General features: G+C 38.0%; 1 protein-coding gene across 1 annotated transcript in view; it reads right to left on the bottom strand.

The window, feature by feature from the left end:
* Positions 1-21,451, bottom strand: part of WIF1 (WNT inhibitory factor 1) — a 114,368-nt gene that overhangs the window by 30,602 nt on the left and 62,315 nt on the right. The window contains exon 4 of the mRNA XM_036761476.1: positions 8,262-8,402. Coding sequence (XP_036617371.1) covers positions 8,262-8,402 — 141 coding nt within the window. The remainder of the gene's footprint in view (positions 1-8,261; positions 8,403-21,451) is intronic.

The following is a 21,451-nucleotide window of genomic DNA, read 5'->3' as shown; positions in this document are numbered from 1 at the left end:
GCCTTTTAGCATCCAAAACAGTGTTCCCTTTTAAAATGCTGGATTGAATTACATAGTTCTGAAATGTAAATATTCACATTTGGAGGCTGGGATGACCTTTCAATTTCAAATTCCATTCATTTCCTTGTACAAATATTAACAGAAATATGCATTCACTGTCTCCTTTATTTAGCTAAAACTTTTTATATTTCTTAATACACAATTGCCTTTTTTGCATCTAACGGTCTACTTGATAGCAAGCAAGAAGCCCAATGAGATGGGAAGAATTCATAAATATACTTCAGTCTGTCAACCTTCTATCCATCCCACGTAATAATCAATCAATCAATAAGCATTTATTAAATCCCCTATTATATGTCAGGCATTGTGCTAAGTATTAGGAATACAAATACAAGCATGAGACCTCCCTTCAAAGAGTTTACTTGGCTGGTGAGGGACTATGAGAAGTATAGCAAATAGCCCCTCCCATAGAGGCTCTGGATACATTTTCTGTAGCTTTAAGAAAGAACAGAATCTTGAGGGGTTACTATTTAACTGTTTATTGTGAGGAGTCAGTCCGAAGAGGAGGTCAGTTTCATTGTGAGTCTGTAGTCTGTTTCAGCTGCCCTGGCTGGAGAGAGACTGGGTGAGGAGCAACCATAAAGAACTAAGAGGACTTCTTCCCTGAGAGACTCTTGTCTTGTGAAGAAACAATTATAAAGAGAATTTTTTAATCACTTTTAATCACTCTACTGAGAGAACTGAATTGAGAGAACTGTGTTTCCATAATTAAAAAACTGGCAGTAGTGATAATGGTTAGTGTTGACTCTGACTGTGATTTTACTCATAGCTACTAAATTGTGATTAAATATTCATGTCTTTATTATTTGATATATTGTTTGTATAGCCAAAAACTTTAATGTTTGTTTAAGATAAGGAGATGAGGGATTGAGATATATATATATATATATATATATATATATATATATATATATGTGTGTGTGTGTGTGTGTGTGTATATATATGTGTGTGTGTGTGTATATATATATATATGTGTGTGTGTGTGTATATATATATGTGTGTGTGTGTGTGTATGTGTGTGTGTGTATATATATGTGTGTGTGTGTGTGTACACATACTTGAATATGTACATACACAAACATATATGCATAATCTGGATAGATAGATCAGAGATGAATGAAAGTTTATGGGAAGAGAGGTTTCTTCACTTTAATAAGTAATATTTAGTAAATTGGGTTGGGTGGCTCATTGATTAATTAATTATGGATATTTTGCCATTTTAATAAACTCATGCTCCTTGATTTCCCTAGAACCTGAATAAAGAATGAGTAAAAGAACAAGTCAAGCAGCAGATAGAGAGGGTTAATGACCCCACTTAGGCTACATATGGATCACCAATTTAAAAAACCTGCTACACATGGTTGTCATAGCCCCTGTTTCATTTATAATTTGTAAAAATAATAACCATTACAATATCATTAATGTGATTGTTTTTTCTATGTGAGGTTTCCCAAAATGTGGCATCATTCATGATACTCTTATTCATAGTTCTTTTTCAACCATTAGTTGAAATCAACATTCTTATAATTGCTACAGAACACCCTATTTCACACAAATTAAAAGTAATAAACAGTAGTTAAATGTGTATGAGTTTGATGAACTAAAGAACTCTTTATTTATCCATAGCCAAAATATCCAAAGGTTTTCTGTTTCAAGTTACTATCCCAAAACAAGTCTATGGACTACTTTTCTTTTAGACTGAATAAAACCAAATGTGGATTAGTTGAAGGAGCCAGAAATGTTTAGCTTCAGAAGACTCAGGGGAGACATTATAGCTATCTTCATGTATCTGAAGGATTATCATGTGAAGGAGGGATCAGACATTTTATTTGGCCTCAAAGGGCACAAATGGAAGCAATTTAGTTACAAAAGGTCAAATTTAGGCTTAATGTCAGAGAAAATTTCCTAACAATTAAAGCTGTTTAAATGTGAATTGGATTGCTATAAGAGGTGATAGTAAGTCTGCAGGCAGACTTTGGATGACCACTTGTCAAGCATGGCAGAGTGGAGGGAGATTTGACGTGAGGTCCCTTCTAACTCTTAAATTTTGTGATTCTGTGTGTTTCTGCAAATGTTTCATTATTTTGCTTGGCAAATGCATTCATTATCCATTCATATTTAGAAATATAAGACTTAAAAATAAAATGATAAAATTACTTCTGAAGTGGTTTGTAAGCCTTCTTTTATTTTCTCCTATTTCATTTGCAGGCTGAGTGTTTAAAAATTGTAAAACATATAAAATATTATTTTGCAAAATCATTAACCACAGCTCTAACTTATTCCATAAAGGCTGTTGCTTTATCTTTCTGGACCAGAGGAAGGACCAATTTGAGGAAGTTATTGATTTATTTGGATCACTCAGTTTTAAAAAAAAAGGTTCAACAAATCTACAACTTTGAGAAGCAAATTTCTGATATAGAATAATAAATACGATTCATTGTTATGAATACCTCTAAGAACCTTCAAAGTGCTTTGGCTCGAGAAAGCCAGTATGTTTGGCAATGATACAGAAATGCTCTGTGTCCTAGCTGGCCCTCTGCTATTGCACAATTTTGTAAAGAGCCTTCTTTTTAATAGACTTTTAAAAAAGTTGATTGCCCTTATAACAACTTGAAAACTGTGTGCCTTTTTGACTAAATTTATCCATACGAATGGTTTTCTATGAAGCATACATGTCCGAATTGCATAAAGGACCATTTTAACTAGTGTTTATAGAGCTGCATTTCATCCCAACATTAATTAAATTGCATCAGTGGAAAGTCCAATGCAATTCTCCCACAATATACAATTTTCACTTAAAAATAAATCATCAATTACATTGAAAATGTATCTTGATTTGTCATTGCCATCAATAGGCTTACAAAGTAATAAACCTTTCCTCCCAACATCAGTTACAACAATACATCATGCCTAAGTAACCAAATAAGCATCTTCTTACTACATCTGTTACTTCATCCATTTGCAATACAAAATAGGAATATTTTAGTTTCTCAATTAATTGATCACAAAGGTCTTCAGACATAGATGCAATCCTCCTTCCCACCATAAGTAAAGTCATTCAAAGCCGCTTCGCACTTGTTTTGAGAAATATTGTTTTAATTGGTAGATACAGATAGCACTACTATGTTTCTCCTATCAAAATGAGGCTTTTTACACTTAATGATACTATAAGCAACTTTAATCATACCAGCAGTGCTTCTGAGGATAAAGACAAAGATTTTGAAAAAGTTTGCTTTTGCAAATGACTGGTTTTCTGTAGGAAAATTATAGTTTCTTGCTAAGATATTCTCTCTATATATATACTTTCAAAACATCTTTTGAATTCATTAGGTTTTGTACTATCTGCAGCAAAAGCATTCATAAAAAGGAAGAATAGTTTTTCCTCTCTATTAATAACAGTATTTGTAAATTTCAATGATAAATATAATAGATTACATTTTTGGATTTGGGCTTTTTATACTTCATGTTTATTTCTACTACTTAAGCTATCTTTATTATCTTTGTATTAGTTTTAGTCACTCTAGTAGACTTTTCCTTCAAACTGGGTATTTATTCATCACGAAGGTATTTTATTTCAGTTCTTAAAACTGAGAGACCATAAAATATTTGACAATTGAATTGAAATTTAGTGTTGTAAAATTTCAAACAATTGTAAGTACTCATTTTCAAATCATTTAAATTTTTTTAAAAGTTATTTGTATTTTTAAAAATTATTTAATTATATTATACTCAAAAAACAATCTTAAGAAAAATGGCAGGTACCTTTTAATTTACTGTAATGTTAATGAAATAGGAAGATCTTCCCCACCCATTAATAGGCCTATGTGCCCAGCTGAGATACATCCTGAGTCACATAGAATCCATTGTGGGAAGGACTTGCCTAAGGAGGAGCTTGCTTAGGGGAGGCTTGCTTGTAGAAAGGCTTTCACACCTTTTGGTACTAAGCTAATTAGGCAGTAAGTCTTGAGGGTTGTGATGCCTTATGGCTCTGAGCCTATTAGCCAAAAGTGTATATATACTCTGAGGTGAGATCTTGCTTTGGGGGATCACTTACTAAAAGGACCTTTTGATTTCCTGGTTGAGACTCTGAGTAGCTGTATGTTCAGAGCTCCCTGACTACTTTCTCTCAATCCAGTGATTGTATGTAAAGTGTATAGCAATATTGCTTTGATCAGGCAGTTAGAGCCCTGTCTGTTGGTCTTTGTGTTAATTTCTCTATTTGTATTTTCTCTGATGTTCAGGGTGTTGACTTTTCCCCTGAACTAGTGAATGTAATTAAAGAAGACTGTTGACCCCTTTAAAGTTGCTTTCCTTTAAAAGCAGATCAAAGAACCTGTGCCAGCAGGCCATCCTGGGTATGCTAGGGTGCTTGCTGCTACACTTACACAGAAAGATCGTTTTGCATTGAAATTACACATTTATTGTCACAATGCAACAAGCATTTTGGTACTACAAACTTATTTGGATCATGAGCCTCCACAGACTGACAGGGATACACTGAAATTTGTCATGTTCTGACTCAAATTTAATTTCATCTACACCTACCAAATTAAGTAGTTTTTGGAATGGAGTTACATCAGTTGGAGTGAATTTGCCGTCATAGTCTTGCCTTTGTTGATTTGGATTTAAATTTTGCTTTTACTTTAAAAAATGGATATATTTACATGGGAGTTATATTTAAAAATAGCTGATGATTTGGTCCATTGGTTTGAATTTCCCTTAGAGAGTCTCACGCCCATCATTTCTCCCTTGCCACACAACACGTATCATAGTTTGAAAAAATTTGCCTTAATTGAATGTAATTTTACTTTCACATCACGAAAAATTCCAAATCGATTGTTTCAAGATTGCTTACTGAATATTATTTAAAAGACATGAGGTGGTGGAGTGGATAGAAGGCTGCACACGGAGTCAGAAATATCCAAATTCAAATCTAGTCTCAGACACTTAGCTATGTGATCTGGAGTAAGTCATTTAACCTCTGTCTACCTGAGTCACCTCAAGTGTAAAATGGAGATAACAGCATCATCTCCCAGGGTGGTGTGAGGATAAATTGAGATAATATTTGTAATGCACTTTGCAAACTTAAAGCATTATACAAATACTAGCTATTGTTACTATCATTATTACTTTAGTTCTAGAACTGTACCATCTGAAGTATACAAGTGTAATGTAATTTGAGTATTCCTTTATATTTCAAAAGGCTTTATTCATGATAAAAATGGAAGAAGGATAGCTTATCTTGAACTAGACTGCTGTTCTCTAGCGGGGAAAAACAGACCTCTCTGTTTCTTCTATACTATGGGTCTTTTAAAGGTTGTCAGAAAGCAATTGAAAAAGAGGAAACTGGAAGAAGACATGAAATATCATGTTTATAACTGTTGAAAACATCTTTTCGGAATTTTCCATTAAAAAATTGGTTCCATCTTATTAAGTTGTTTTCGGTCCTGGAACTGTCCAATTCTTTCCAAATAAGAATTCAAATTCTTAAATCCAGAGAAATAAGCTCTCAATTCAAAATTGCAAAAGCTAAACCAAAGTTAAAAATTTCATTAAAATCACTGCAATAATAAACTGATTCAGTGGGAAAAGAATTGGATTTGAAGGCACGGACCTCAGCTGAAATCCTCATTCTGCCACTTACAACAGTAATGTGGACAACTCATTTGACCTCCATGGACCTCAGCTTTTCTGTCTGTAAAATGAGAGGTCTGGGCTATGTAACACCTTAGGTTCCTTCAAGTTCTAAATACATTATTAGCCTATGGAATGCTATTCCATAGCAACCTTTATACAGTACCTATGTTCTGGGCACTTCTCCCCTTGACCTTTGATTTCAGCAATAAAATAATGGAGTGGAAAGTGGAAAGGCTTATCAAGGCAGCCATCCTCTGGGTAGGCTCTAGGGTGGAATAATGTAATGGACCCCATTGGCCTGTGAAGCCTGTGGACCTCTTCTCAAAATAATGTTTTAAATTCATAATATTAATATATTCATAATTCATAATATAAATATAATAATATAAAGATTTTTGCATTACAAAGGAAACTAGCTCTGCAGTTATCTATCTATAAACATTTATATATACATAATATATATACACATATTGTTGTTATTGTTCAGTTAATCAGTTGTGTCTCACTCTTTGTGATTCCATTATTGAGTTTTCTTGGGAAAGATTCTGGAATGGTTTACCATTTCCTTCTCCAGATGATTAAGGCAAATAGAAGTTAAGTGACTTGTCCAGGGTCACACAGCTAGTAAGTATCTGAAACTAGATTTGAACTCTGGTCTTTCTGATTCCAGGTCCAACACTCTATCTACTGAACCACTTAGGATATACATACATAAATATGTATATGTATGTGTGTATATATATATATATATATACGTGTATGTACACATATACATGTACACAAGCATGTATACATACACACATTTATATATGTATATATTTATATATGCCTATATGCACATATATACACATATACACAGATATACATATCTATACATCTATCTCTCTATCTCTATCTCTATCCATCTGTGTATTTCTACCCATCTCTATCTCTCTATATATCTTTATTTATATCTAATTCTATATACATTTATTTCTATCTATATATGTTTCTTTCAGTCTTTCTGTCTCTGTCTCTTTCTGTCTCTCTGTCTCTGTCTCTCTGTCTCTGTCTGCCTCTCTCTCTGTCTCTCTCTCTCTGCCTCTCTCTCTCTCTCTCTCCCTGCCCCCCTCTCTCTCCCTCGCTTCCATGGATCCCAAATAAAGAGCTCCTGCTCTAAGGTCATAATTCCCAACTCTGATTTTACAAAAACTCAGGGTATTTCTAATTATCCTATGAAACATCACAAAATTCTCATTAAAAAAATAAATGATGGGGCAGCTAGTGGGCACAGTGAGTAGAGAATCGGCCCTGGAGTCAGGAGGACCTGAGTTCAAATCCGGCCTCAGACACTTGACACACTTACTAGCTGTGTGACTTTGGGCAAGTCACTTTACCCCAATTGCCTTGCCCTCCCCCCTCAAAAAATGACAAAAACACGCCATTCACTAGTTTTAGAGGGGATAGGGAAGCAAAGATAGCAAACAGAAGTGTCACAAAATCCAACAAATGGGATAGACTTGCACAGCCCTAAAGACTGGAAATCGTTACTGAAGCGGGAGACATAGAGCAGTGGCCCCGAACCACATCCATCTTCATGCTTCCCAGTCCATTCTTATGGCTCCAGGCTTCTTTTCACACACTGCCTTTGGGCACTTACTACTTCCACTTCCTGATTTGCTTCCTTACTTAAGATGTGAGATACAAAATTCTGGTTATGCCAGACTTACAAGGTAATGCTCTTCTTACTTTTATCCTTTATTTGGTCATCCCCTCTCTACTTCACACACACACACACACACACACACACACACACACACACACACACACTATTCCCATGTCCAGTGAATGTGACATGCACACTCAGATACTTTCCTCCTTTAGGATGTGACACGAGACTGTGGAGAATGAATTTTTAGTAATGGCCCTACAGCAAAGAAGAGGAAAAACTGCTGGATTTGAAGTCAGAGGACCTGGTTTTAACATCTTGGCTCTCTATCACTTATTCCTGGGGTGACCCTAGACATGTCACTTAAACCCTCTGTGGCTCATTCTTCTCATCTGCAAAATAAGGGCATTGGATCAGATGACATCTCAAATCTCTTATTTTTGAAAAAGGAATTTCTCTTTTGTTTTCTCCGCTTGGAGATAGAACTTCTGATCATCCAACATAATAGGAAATGCTTCTGTTCATTAGTCAGGACTGAAAGCATGTAGGATCTCAATGCTATTTTTTTAAAAACTGAAACAAAAATGTTGTGTAGCTAGGTTAACTGGAATTAGTCCAGGGTTACACAGCTGTTGCATATATAATCAGGGGAAGAATTCGAATTTAGGTCTTCCTCATTCCAGTTCAGGACTCTACAACAACACACTGCATCTATATCCTTGTGTTTTTAGCTAGCATATTGCACAACTTTGTGACAACTTAAAAAAAAACTTTATGAAAAAAAGACCTAGTAGATGACAGCGAATTAGGTTATCCTGTAAGTAGAACCAGAGTATGTTAGATACAATGCAAGTTCCCCTTAACCCAGATTACATTCAGGGACCCAGCAGTCTTTACTCAACCCATCAGTGATTACCTTGTTGGCATGTTTTAAAGAAGATGGCATTCTGGGGAGTCTGGAGGATGATATTGCCTTCAGAGTTCATTATGATCACATTCACTTCAAATGCTGCCACTCCATCTTGTTTTCCAAGACATGGGAATCCTACTTGAACAACTAAAAGAAAAACCAAGAAAAAATGATGATCGTACTAAAAAACATTAGTCTGATTCTAGTTCTCTGGAAATGTTGGGATGGGAGATACAGACTAAAGCAAGAATTGCTCACATTTCATTGGAATCCCATTCATTTGGGTCCTGCTTATTTGGAATCTGCAATAACATTGTGACAGGCTGGGCTGGTTTTGCTCAGAAAATCAATAGTTGAAAACATGGTTGCAGCAAGAATGATTCTTTGCAGTTTCATGTTTGGCTTTGAGGCCAGCTCTTTATCCCCTACACCAATGGTGTCAAACCCATATAGAAACAGGCCAATGAACTGTACATAAGGATTCCTACAGGCAGCACATTGACTTAGAAAATCACACATTAACATTATCTGTGTTCTAGTGTATTTTTAATTATTTCTAAAACATTTCCCAATTAAATTTTAAAATGCTTGGTTAGCACTCAGTAGAGAAGATGTATAGAGGAGGTGACCCAAGGCTTGAATATTCAGAGGAAATGACCAGCAGAAGGAATTAATGAATGGAGAATGGTGCCCTTCTTGGGTTGGTTAAGCATAGAATTAAAACGATTGTAGTGTGAGCTAGATAGCTCTCCTATGGACTTCCTATTGTGGGGGCTGAGCGCCTTACTTGGGCTGAATCATAGAGATTAGAAGAATAGGGAACAAGTATTTGCTAGCTACAGGACACAGGGAGTATCAAGCAGTTAGAATTTAAAATTAAATTGTTCCTAAGCTTCTAATTAAACTATTTTTATGACGGTCCATTTGTCAATGGCACCTTGGCAGATCTTCCTGGCCATTGCTACTTTCACAAAGATAGAGCTGGAAAGGACCTTAGTTCTAACTCTTGGATGTTTCAACCTTCACATAAAGCCATACAATATAGAGGCTGGTAGGTGGTGCAGTAGATAAAAGTTCTGGGTCTGGAGTCAACTTCCTGAGTTCAAATCTGACTTCGGATACTTTTTAGCTGTATGATCCTGGGCAAGCCACTTAATTCTGTTTGCCTCAGATCCTCATCTGTAAAATGAACTAGAGAAGATGGCAAACCACTTCAGTATTTTTGCCAAGAAAGCCCCAAAATGGGGTCATAAAGAGTTGGTCATGACTGAAAGGAATGAACAAAGTGGCAAAATTCATTAAATCCACCCTCAGACACTGGCTATGTGACCATGGGCAAGTCGCTTAACTTGTGTTTGCCTCAATTTCCTCAGCTGTAAAATGGCAACAAGTTTAGCACCTACATCCTAGGATATCAGATTTGGATGGGACGTTTGACATCATCTAGACCTAACAATTCATTTTGCAGACAAGGAAACTGAGGCTTAGGGACTCACCTAAGCTCATGCAGATCCTAAATACCAGAGCCTGTATTTGAACCAATATCTTCTGACTCTGAATCCAGATCTCTTTCTTCCCCAACTCCTAGATCAGACCTTTCATTCATTTCTTAATAATGTTCATTCATGAGATTTTACTGAATTCATTTGCAAAAGACATGTATGACACTGCTCTAGCCTGGTTTACCTCCCTACCTAACTGATGATTCCATATTAGATTCCTTTGCTAGTTCTCCATTCATAGCACATCTACCAACTGGGAATGTCCTCCAATCCTCCGTCCTGGGCTTTCTTCTCTTTTCTCTCTATTATTTCACTTGATGACCTGATCAGCTATGATGGATTCAATGATCATCCCTCAGCGGATAGATCTAAATATCCAGCCCCGGTCTTCCTTCTGAGCTACATATAATACTGTGTCACCATCTTGAATTGGGTTTGAACTCAGGAAGATGAGTCTTCCTGACTCCAGGTCCTGTACTCTGTCCACTGCCTAGCAGGGTGCTTGGCACATAGTAAGTATTTTTAATACATGCTTTCCTATACTACAGACAAGTTTAACATCACATCTTTCTTTAGGCAGTTGCTCATACACAGATTCATATCTTCATATGGTAGTTACAGTTATGGTTTTGAGCGACTTCTGAGAGAGATAGAGATAGAAAGAGACACACAGAAAAAGAGACACAGAGAGAGACACACACAAAGAGACAAACTCAACATGTCCACAAGAGAACTCATCATCTTTTCCCCAAAACCTTCCCCTCTTCCAAACTTTCCCATTACTGTTGAGGTCACCCAGTCACCTGAGCTCAGTGTCATTCTTGATTCCTCACACTCACTCACCTTCCTCTGTCCCATGATTTCCAAATCTCATCATTTCAGCCTTCACAATAACTTTCACATGTGTCTTCTTTTCTTTATTCACAAAGTTGCCAGTCTGGTTCAGGCCTTCATCACCTTAGGTCTGGAGTATTGCAATATAGCCTTCTGATTGGCCTGCCTGCCTCCAGCCTCTCTCCACTCTAATTCATCTTTCAAACTCAAATGCCAAAGCGATTTTCCTAAAACTTGGCTCTATCCAACTCACCCCATCTCCTGATAAATTCCAGTGACTCTCTATTACCACCAAGATTAAATATAAAGTCTTCTGTTTGGCAAAAGGCTTTTCATAACCTGACTTCTTCCTGCCTTAAAGCTTTCTAGACAATTCCCATCTATTCACTCTGTGATCTAGGGACATTGGACTACTTGCAGTTTCTCATACAAGACACTCTATCTCCTATCTCTCTTCCTATGCATTGGCCTAGAATGCTCTGCTTTTTGAAATCCCTAATACCCTTCAAGACTCATCTCAAATCTTACCTTCTTCAGGAAGCCTTTCCTGGTCCCCCAAGGTTTCCATTCTGAGATAACTTTCACTCTGTATATATGTGGTTATACATCAGTGTTGTTGCCCTCCTTAGATTGTGAGCTCCTTAAAGGCAGAGGCTATTTTGACTTTTCTTTGTATCTTCAACGCTTAACACGATGCCCAGCACATTTGTTGTTGTTTGGTTGTTTTCTGTCGTGTCTGACTTTTCATAACTCCTTTTGGGGTTTTCTTGGCAAAGACACTGGAGTGGTTTGCCATTTCCTTCTCCAACTCATTTTGCAAATGAGGAAACTGAGGCAAACAGGGTTAAATGAGTTGCCCAGGGTCACACAGCTAGTAAGTGTCTGAGGCCAGATTTGAACTCGGGAAGATGAGTCTTCCTGACTCCAGGCCCTGTATTCTATCCACTGCATAGCTAGCTACTTTGCACATAGTAAGTGTTTTTTATACCTGCTTTCCTATACTATAGACAAGCTTAACATCACGTCTTTCTTTGGGCAGTTGCTCATATGCAGATTCATATCTTGATAAGGTAGTAACAGTTATAGTTTTGAGGGAGTTCTGGAAGACATAGAGATAGATAGATAGATAGATAGATAGATGGATGGAGAGACAGAGACAGAGAGACAGAGACAGAGAGACACAGAGAGAGAGAGACAGAGAGACACAGAGAAGAGTGAGAGATTGTCAGAGACAGAGATACACACAGAGAGAATTTTTATCAAGTGCTTACTATGTGCTAAGGAGTAGGAATTAAAATACCATCAAGCGACAGACCCTGGCCTTGGGGAGCTTACATTTTAATAGAGGAAAACAACGCACAAAGGAAATATGCAAAAGGATGAAACTGTCCATTTAGATCTTTAAAATTTGCTAATCAATCCCAACCATGGGATAAGGGAAAAAACATTGGATCTTGAGTCAGAGAACTGAGTTCAAATATGAGCTCTGGCACCTACTGCCTGTGTAACCTTGGGCAGGTCATTTAACCCCTTAGTTTCCTCATAGGTAAAATGCAGAGAGGTTGGATTAGATTATCTCTAAGAGCCCTTTACAACTCTGAAACTATCTATTCCATTTACAAAAATGCAATCTCCTAAAGAGACATTTCCCAGCAAATAACATACTCTAGGATCATGGATCTTGATTGGGAAGGGACTTTAGATATTATCTGTCCCTGTAAGGGCAAGCAAAGTGGAACATTTTACTGTTTTTTCTTTTGGAGTGCTTCTCAGCACCAAGGCAATCCAGTGCCTTTGACTGAGTCTTGCCTTTGTTTGTAGGAAGGCCCACACCCTTTTGCTAATTAGGTCATGAGAGGTATGAAGCCCTGGAGAGGTGTGAAGCCCTGGAGAAGTGTGAAGCTCTCTGTCCCTGAAGAAGTATATATTTATATGTATATACACTCTGAGATTAGTATTTTGGGGGGGGGGGGCTCACTCACTGTGGAAGAGTGTTGTGTGATTTGACCAGACCAGACTGGGTAGCCATTAAGAAGCCTCCTGGCTTTGAAAAACCCAGATGTTGGTGCTTCTCTCTCTGGTAACTATGTATGTAATGTCTTGGACAGACAGCTAGAAGCCTGTCTGCTGATTTGTGTTATTTTGCTCTGTTTATATAATTTCTGCTTGTAATTTCTGTTTGTGTTTTCTCTGAAGTTCAGGGTGCTGACTTTTTCCCCTGGACTAAGTTAATATATAAATATGTGTGTATATGTGTGTGTGTGTGTTTGTGTGTGTGTTGTATTTAATTAAAGTGAGATTGTAAACCCCTTAAAGTTGCTTTCCTTATAAAAGCAGATCAAAGAACCTGTGCTAGCAGCCCTCCTGCGTGCTGGTGTTATTGGCCTTACACAGCCACAGTAGCTGCAAGTAACACAGTCCCCTAGCCCATTTTCCAGATGAAGAAACTGAAGCCAGAGAGGTCAAATGGCTTTCCCAAAGTCATATAAGTAATAAGTGCCAGGGCTTCTATTTGAACTCAGATCCTTTGACTTCAAGCTCAGCCCTCCCAGAATTTCCCTTTGTTTTAGTTTCTGTCTGCCTGACTTGTCACTGCCAAGCTCAGGGAAATTATCTCAGATGAAGGCAAATCCTTTCCCTTTAGGGTTTTCATAAAACTCTTTGTTTACATTTATAAAAAGAAATGGGCTGGAAACTAGGCTATGCTTTTCTATAAAGCACTGTCTGCAAGCCAGTGCCAAGGTTTTCCCAATGTATTTTGCAACCCAAAGAACATCTTCGGACTTTGGTATTGTCAGCATTCATTAGACTGTAGTTCCCAGAATAACAGGTAATTTTAGTTTCCCTGAATCTTTGAGACTTGAGTAGTGTAAATAACTGATTAAATGGAAGAGGAAAAAAAAGAAATAGCAATAATTTAAAAAGAAAATATAAAACCAAAATTGGTCTTGGAGATTCAAGGATGGAATTTATCCCAATGGAACTATGTCTTGCTTTATAAAAAAAATTATATATGAAAACCTCTACTTATAAAGCAGTAAAAAATAGGAGGAGGCAGGGATTATTTGAATTGCAGAAGGAATTTTTGCATTTCACCAATAGACTTAACCACTATACAGTCCCTTGTAATTGATATCTTTCCCTTCTCTCCCATAGCCAATCAATTGACACGCCTTTCAAATTTACTTCTATAATTTCTCTCCCATCCATCCCCTTCTCTTCCCTCCCAAGACCATACATTCTTGTGATCATGAATCTGACTACTGACATCCCTGACTTCCTTTAAGTCCCAACTATAATCTCCCCTTCTACAGAAGCCTTCCCCAACCTCTTCTAATTCCAGTGCTTTCCCTCTATTAATTATTTACCATTTATCCTGTATATAGCTTATTTTGTATACATTTGTTTGCATATTGTCTCCCCCACTAGACTGTAAGCTCTTTGAGGGCAGTGACGGTCTTTTGCTTCTTTTTATATCCCCAGTGCTTAGCACAGTTCTTGGCACGTAGTGGTCACTTAATGTTTATTGAATGATTGATTCAGCATCATTCTAGTTTGGGCCCTCATCTCTAATCTGGGTCATTGTAATGGTCTCCTGACTGTCCTCCTTGGTTCCAGTTTCTCTCCTTCAATATCTACATGGCTGTTAAAATAGCCTTCCTAGGGGTGCAGTGGATAGAGCACCCACCCTGAAGTCAGGAAGACCTAAGTTCAAATCTGACCTCAGACACTTACTAGCTGTGTGACCCTTTGCAAGTCACTTAACTCTGATTACCTCCAAAACAATCCTAACAACAAAAATAACCTTCTTAAAGCATAGATCTGGTGATGATCAGCCCCTCTTCAAGAAGCTTCATTGACTCCCTATTACTCCTAGGATAAAATTAAATGCCTCCACCTGAATTTTAGTGCTCCATGCAGTCTGAGTCTAGCTTACATTTCCAGACTTATTATATCATATTACTCCCATTCACACACTCTTCTTTATAGCCAGACTGACCTACTTGTTGTTCCCCACAGTCAGTATTCCATCTCTTGTCATCCCCTATCTCTCCTCTCCTCTGCCTCTAAGAGTCCTGAACTTCCTTCAAGGTTCAGCTCAGCTGCCACCTCCTATAGGAAGCCTTTATTGATTCCCCTAGTCATTGTGTTCTCTTTCTCCTTGAGTTATATTGTTATCCTTTTTATGTTTCTTTTCTTTCTTTCTTTCTTTCTTTTTTTTTTTGGAGGCAAACAAGCTTAAGTGACTTGCTTGGGGTTACACGTCTAGTAATTATCCGAGGTTATATTTTAACTCAGGTGCTCCTGACTCCAGAGCTGGTCCTCCATCCACTGTGCCACCTAGCTTCTCCTATATTGTTATTTTTTAAATGTTCTCTTCCCAAGGAAAACATCAAAGCAGCCCCTGAGGGCAGTGGGCAGCCTTCTTTGTACCTAGCACAGTGCCTTGTTAAATCATCGAATCACCAAATCTCAGAATTGGAAGGGACCTCAGAGGCCATCTTGTCCAACTCATAGTTTGAGCAGAATCCTTTTCTAAATCCTGCTGGCTGACAAGAGATCACCTATCCTTTCTCCGAAAACAGTCAGCAATGGGGGACAGACACATCACCTTCCCAGGCAGTTCTTCCCACTTTCAGATACATCTAAGGTGTATACATTTTTTCTACCATCATACCTAAAGTTGTCTCTTCACTCTATCTGTTGGTCCTTCCAATACCTATAAATCACTATCATTTCCCCCTGCCCCCTCCCCAAGTTTTCCCTAAGCCGATCATCTCCCTGCTCTATCAAAAGAGCCACACGTTATCACTAGACTTCCTCTGGAAACTCTGCAGCTTGTCAATGTTCTTTCTCTAATGTGATACCCAGGACAGAACAGGACATTAATAATGCAGAGTGACCAGAGGAGAGTGCTGTGGAATCTATCACTTCCCTACTCCTAGAAACTCTGTCTTTCTCAGTGTAGCCTAAGATTTCTGGACAGTCTCAGGACACTTGGCTCCTGCACCGCTGAACTGAATCAGGTTGAGTTGGATTGCGTTGCGCTAAATTGAGCCGAGATTTCTCCTTGTGTCTGTGTGTGGGGAGATGTAACAAAGGATGTGCTAAAGGGGAATGTAATTATTATCAGGCATGATTAAGGGCCCAGCTAAGTTACAAAGCATGGATTTCATTAGAATGACTGGTTTTGCTTTGTTTCTAAGAAAATTATTGTTTTCGTTGTTGAGACATTTTTCAGTCGTGTCTGACTCTTCGTGACCCCATTTGGGGTTTTCTTGGCAAAGACACTGGAGTGGTTTGCCATTTCCTTCTTCAGTTCATTTTATAGATGAAGAAACTGAGGCAAACAGGGTGAAGTGACTTGCCCAGGGTCACACAGCTAGTAAGTGTCTGAGACCAGATTTGAACTCAGGAAGGTGAATATTCCTGCCTGACTCCAGGCCTGGTACTCTATCTACTGCACCACCTAGCTGCCATGCTTTACTGTATGGCAACATAAAGTCAAGTGCCTAGTTTTATAACTTAAACCCCTTTTGTTCAACATTTGTATCAATGACTTACATAACAATTTGTGTTAATCAAATGTGTAGATAATGCAGTCTTTAATGGGGGTGGGGTGGTGATGGTAGCAAGGATAACTACAAAGTTGAGTGAGAGAATCAAGATTTCCAGGCATCTCAAGAGACTGAAATGATGGACTGATAGGAAGAAGATTTTGTTTAATAGGAATAAATGTATTGTTTGCAATCTTAAAAAAAGAAATTTTCCCTAGTATACTTAAAATGCAATTCATTTTATGAAAATTTGATATAGTTTTTCATGAACACATCAGTTGTATAAAGTAATATTGAAACATCAGAAGGTAGGCTGTATCTTATAGGATATTTTAAAATACAAATTTTAGAATCTTCCTTGACTTCATCTCATTGCTGAAATTATGTCACTTTTTTCTAAATATATCATTTTTCCCTCTGGACTTTATTTAACTCCCCCTTTCCAACTCATCTGGTGCAATTCAAATGTTGCAGCATCAATTTCTTGGAGTTTTTAGATCTTCCCTTGGTGAAGGGGCACAAGATCCAAGAAAACCTTGCATCTGATTTCTCTCTAGTTACCAGCTTGTCAAATTCCAAGAATATCCTGGCTGCTATTAACCAAAAATCCCTGGTAAGACATGTGGACAGATCTGTCAGTGATATCAATTAATTCACTCACATTTACAAATATGTTCAAAAGCAGATGAGGTAAACAGTCAGTTGAGTGATTACTATGATAGTAACATGTTCCAGAAGACTCTCTCCCAGAACCATCTTCCACAGGTTCTGAGTGAACTCCATATGCTGGCAGAAAAGTTTGCTGCTGATTTGCATGACCTCTGAGCGACTGAAATTAAGATTAGCCCCAACACATCATTTCTCATTAGACTCATGGAATTTTCACTAAAGCTCTATGCTGTTATCCTCCACAGACTGTATTTTCCATCCCAAACAGCCTACTGTTTCCTTAAACTTGACATTCAGTCACTACCTTTGCAAAAGTTGCTCCTGACAACAATATCTGAAATGTTATCCTCTTCACTTTAGTGTCTCTGGGAATCCTTTGCTTCCTTCAAAAATTCTTCAAGGTAAACCAAGAACTGGGAACCTTCCTTTATTGCCTTAGTATTAGAGCGTTGCTCCTCCTCAAGTTACATTATCCAGGCCCTATACCCCTATTCCTACTCCATTTACATGTTGTATTTTCCAACAAAATGTCCCAAGCTTGAATGAGGGACTGTTTTTCATCTTAGTTACTTCAGTCCATGCCTTACACATCATAAGCCCTTAATAAATATTTGTCGAGTAGAATGGAGTTGACCAAGGGTTCTTGAAGACCAAGCTGGCCTAGCAAAATTCTTGATAGGTCCTACCAAGCTGAAAAGCCTTCAAGTACTAGCTTAGTATTGGATTTTATATATACATATATCTTTATCTATATCTATATCTATATCTTTTCTCCAAGTCTGAGCTTTAGGATAAGTTTAGAATTTATCCATTAGAGATGATATTTATTCAGCCACTTCCTGGGGTGAGGAGTAGAGTGGCGAGGGAGGTAGTTACCATTCTCTTCATCTGAGGGAGTGTCCATCACAAAATTTAAAGTATTAAAGTATGCTGAAGCAGCATCTGCCATTACTTGGTTGATGTTATTATGACCTCTGCTTTGAGTGTAATAATTATTCTCATTTCTATTGTGCATTATAGCTGTGAGCACTTTAATATTCATTTATCTTATATGAGGTAGTTTTATACAGTGGTTAGGGTGCTGGGCATGGAATCAGAAAGTTGTTGTTTAGTCGTTTCAGACTCTGTTATCCCATTAGGCAAAGATACTGGCGTGGTTTGCCCTTTCCTTCTCCAGCTCCAGATGGGGAAACTGAGGCAAACAGGGTGAAGCAACTTACCCAGGGTCACACAGCTAGTAAGTGTCTGAGGCTGAGGAAATGAATCTTCCTGATTCCAATCCCAGCGTTCTACCCACTGCACCACCCAGCCACCCTACCTAAATTAAACCTCCTGGCTTGTCTACACTACAGCTAAGCTCTGGTTCCACTGCTTCAACACGCATGTCACCTTTGACCTTCTGCAGAGCCCTTCACTTGTCAGCTTCACAGAGAGGTTTTATACTTCTTTCTACTATGGGGTCACCATAAGCTTCCACTCTCTACTCATTTTATTACAGACCTAGTATACTAAAGTGGGGACTGTGGTAAATTGAAAACGTTCTTATAAACCTTCAAAAGGTTCTTATAAACCATTGGTTTAGAATCTGGTACTCTGTTGGCTTCCCAGGGTGATAGAGACAGTGCCCAAAGAGGGACCGCCACACTTTTACGTAAATCTTTTTTTTTCTTATACAATGGAATAATTTTAGTGAAACCACCCTGCAGTTTGTAGTTCCTGTTTTTGTTCTTTTCAGATGCCAGAGAGCAGACCCTTCAGGAATTGTTAAAGATCAAGAGTGTCTGTAGCATGGGGGTTTAGACGTATAGGGATCTGTGGGACCTTTTTTTTAAGGACCTGAGCACTTTGAGGATATAAAAGAGTGCACGTGCTTTGTTCTGAGCAAAATAATGAAAGCTATCTGGATGTTTAAGAGTACAGACACACTTACTTGGTTACTTTTTAATAATTCAGTCCACCTACACATGCTTCCACTGTGGAGTCTGTGCTAATTAGGCCCAATGAATAACTGCCCTGCACCAATTACGGTCTCTGGGGAATGGGATAAGGTCCCAATAAAACCCTTGCACCTGCACTCCTGTGAAGGAGTCCTAAATCTGACCAAGAAACCCCCCAAACCTGTTCCTAGACTTCACTTCAAAGGGAATTAGAATGAGTCCCTCGGCTAGCTATTCTCTCCCCCTCCCCCCTCTCAAATGCTTGGTGTCTACCTTCATCTCATTCAAAGAAGCCTGAATTCTCTTCATTATAAAGACCTGAATGCCTTAGGATTCATGTCTGATCCAAATATATTCAAATTCTGTTTGATACGATTCAATTTGATACTATTCAATACTATATTACAGTATACTATTTATACAAAATAATATAGTAAATATATAATAGAAATACTATTCAAATATTATCTCAACTATTCTACAAATTCTAATTTATTCCTAGTAGGTAGAGGGCTATGTTTGGAGTTAGGAATATTTGGGTTCCAGACCACCTCTTGACCCATAGTGACGTGACTATGGGCAAATCACTTAACAGCTCTTTACCTTAGTCTACTCTAAGACTGTAAGTGATATAAGACATGAGACATAACTCTTAAGACTGTAAGTAACATAAGACATAACTCTAAGACTGTAAGTGACTTTAAGTTGCTGATATGTTCAGGATGAGGAAGGGTATGCTTGAATACTTGGAATTCTCTCACTCTGATTAAAATCACAGACTCCTCCCCCCTCCCAAAGAAAAAAATCCCCAACAACCAAAAAAAACCCCTTTGTTCAAGATACTATACTAGGTACTGTGGATTCAAAGTTTAAAATAAAACCACTCCCCTCCCCAAGCTTAAACTCTACTGCCACTTACTATCTTTATGATTTATTTAGCATCTCTGCATCTTGGTTTCCTCATCTATATAATCAGGGGGATGACCAGATGACCAGTTCTAAATCTACAATCCTGTGACTGCTGAAAATCTGAGAGTATTGATATTCTCTCTCTGAGAACAAGTTAAGAAATTCAGCACGGAACTTAGCTTCCTTAGATACAAACCTGACCGATAGACAAAAAATTTGAACCCAGGTCACCTGATTCCAAGTTTTTCCCCCACACTATTGGGCACTGTCCCAACTTTCTGTTAAAACCATCTCAGTAAGTAACCAACTAGTTCCATATAACTGAGGGGTTTTAGATGTAGATTGAATGGTGCTGGTCAGGTCCAAGGCAGAGGGGATTCTGCTCAGATACAGCCTTCCTGAAGCTCCCAGCACTCTATTCACTCTGCCACATCCCTGGGATGAACAACATGAGAATTGTAATTTTAAAAATAATCATCTATTTAAAGTAAAATCAGTTGAAAGGAGTGGGAATAGAAGACCTTGGAGAGGCAATTCAAACCCCAAGGCATTTTCCCAAGGAGATGGAGACATAAGTACACACAGAAACCCTGAGACCACTGCTGAGGGGCAAGCTACTGAGGGTACAGGAAGCAAGGGTAGGTTGGACCAGGAAGGACCCCCCTCCCACTGGTGTATTCATGCCAACTAGGCGCTAATCTCAGTCATCTCTGCTTTCAGGAGTCTATGTGTTATTTCAATTTTCTTCATGGGTCAGAAATTGACTAGTAAGACAGCCAAGAAACTCTAGCATGGCTTCATGGAGCCATGCTTCCCAGGAAATGATTCTCAGTCAACTTGATCTACTTTTTCCTGTCTCTGAAAAACTGGGTGGGATAAAAAAAAGACATCTCTGTAGTATTTTCAAGCTGTGGCCAGGAAAAAGTATGTTTTTGCTTAAAATACTCTTGAAACTTAAGTGTTTTAGACTGGAACTAACTAGGATAGAGAATGTTTGTCCTTCGGAAAGCATAGGAAGTTCATTAGAAGAAGAATGTAGCCCTCTCTTTTCCACCATTCCATATCTCTTCCTTCCTACAAAGTTCTATTTAAACTCTCCTCAGGGAAACTGTCCTTAGCTGATTGCAAGAGCTCCTTTATTCTACATCTTCCTTATGAATTTACCCCTACCATACTAATTTTTGTCTGTTGATGGTATATATAGAATCTTCCAAAAGTCTTAATACAGTCTTAAGTTTTAATACCTTACTGCAGTCTTAAGCTGTAATAGCTTAAGACTGCACTAAGACTTTTGGGACATCCTACATAATAACCTAATAGCCAAAGAAAGCCAAAAGCTTTAAGAAGCTCAAAATCATTTACTTTATACATGTGTTCAGTAATCTTAAAATTCTAGGAAGCTATGAAACTTTTGTTTCTTCACTTCTCTCATGCTCTTTTTGCCTAATGGGCTTGAGATAAAATGAGAAGCAAGATGGTACCATAGGTAGGATGCTAGTTGTGGAATCAGGAAGTGATGGGTTCAAATTCTCTCCCTCCCCCTCCCCCTCCCCCTCCCCCTCCCGCTAGCTACGTGCCTAAAGGCAAGTCATTTTCTCTGGAACTTAGTTTCTCCATCCATAAAATGAAAATCTGGAATTGATGGCATGAAAGTTTGCTCTCATTCTACATCTCTGATGTATTTTACCTATGCCAAGTGATCTACAGTCATTACAAGAGCAATTACATTTAAAGTAAAGTTTAACACATGAAATTGTATTTCATTATTTTCACAATAGCTTTCCGCA

Source organism: Trichosurus vulpecula, chromosome 5, assembly GCF_011100635.1.
Source record: "Trichosurus vulpecula isolate mTriVul1 chromosome 5, mTriVul1.pri, whole genome shotgun sequence".
NCBI classification, from domain to species: domain Eukaryota; kingdom Metazoa; phylum Chordata; class Mammalia; order Diprotodontia; family Phalangeridae; genus Trichosurus; species Trichosurus vulpecula.
This window is presented reverse-complemented; position numbering and strand designations above follow the sequence as displayed.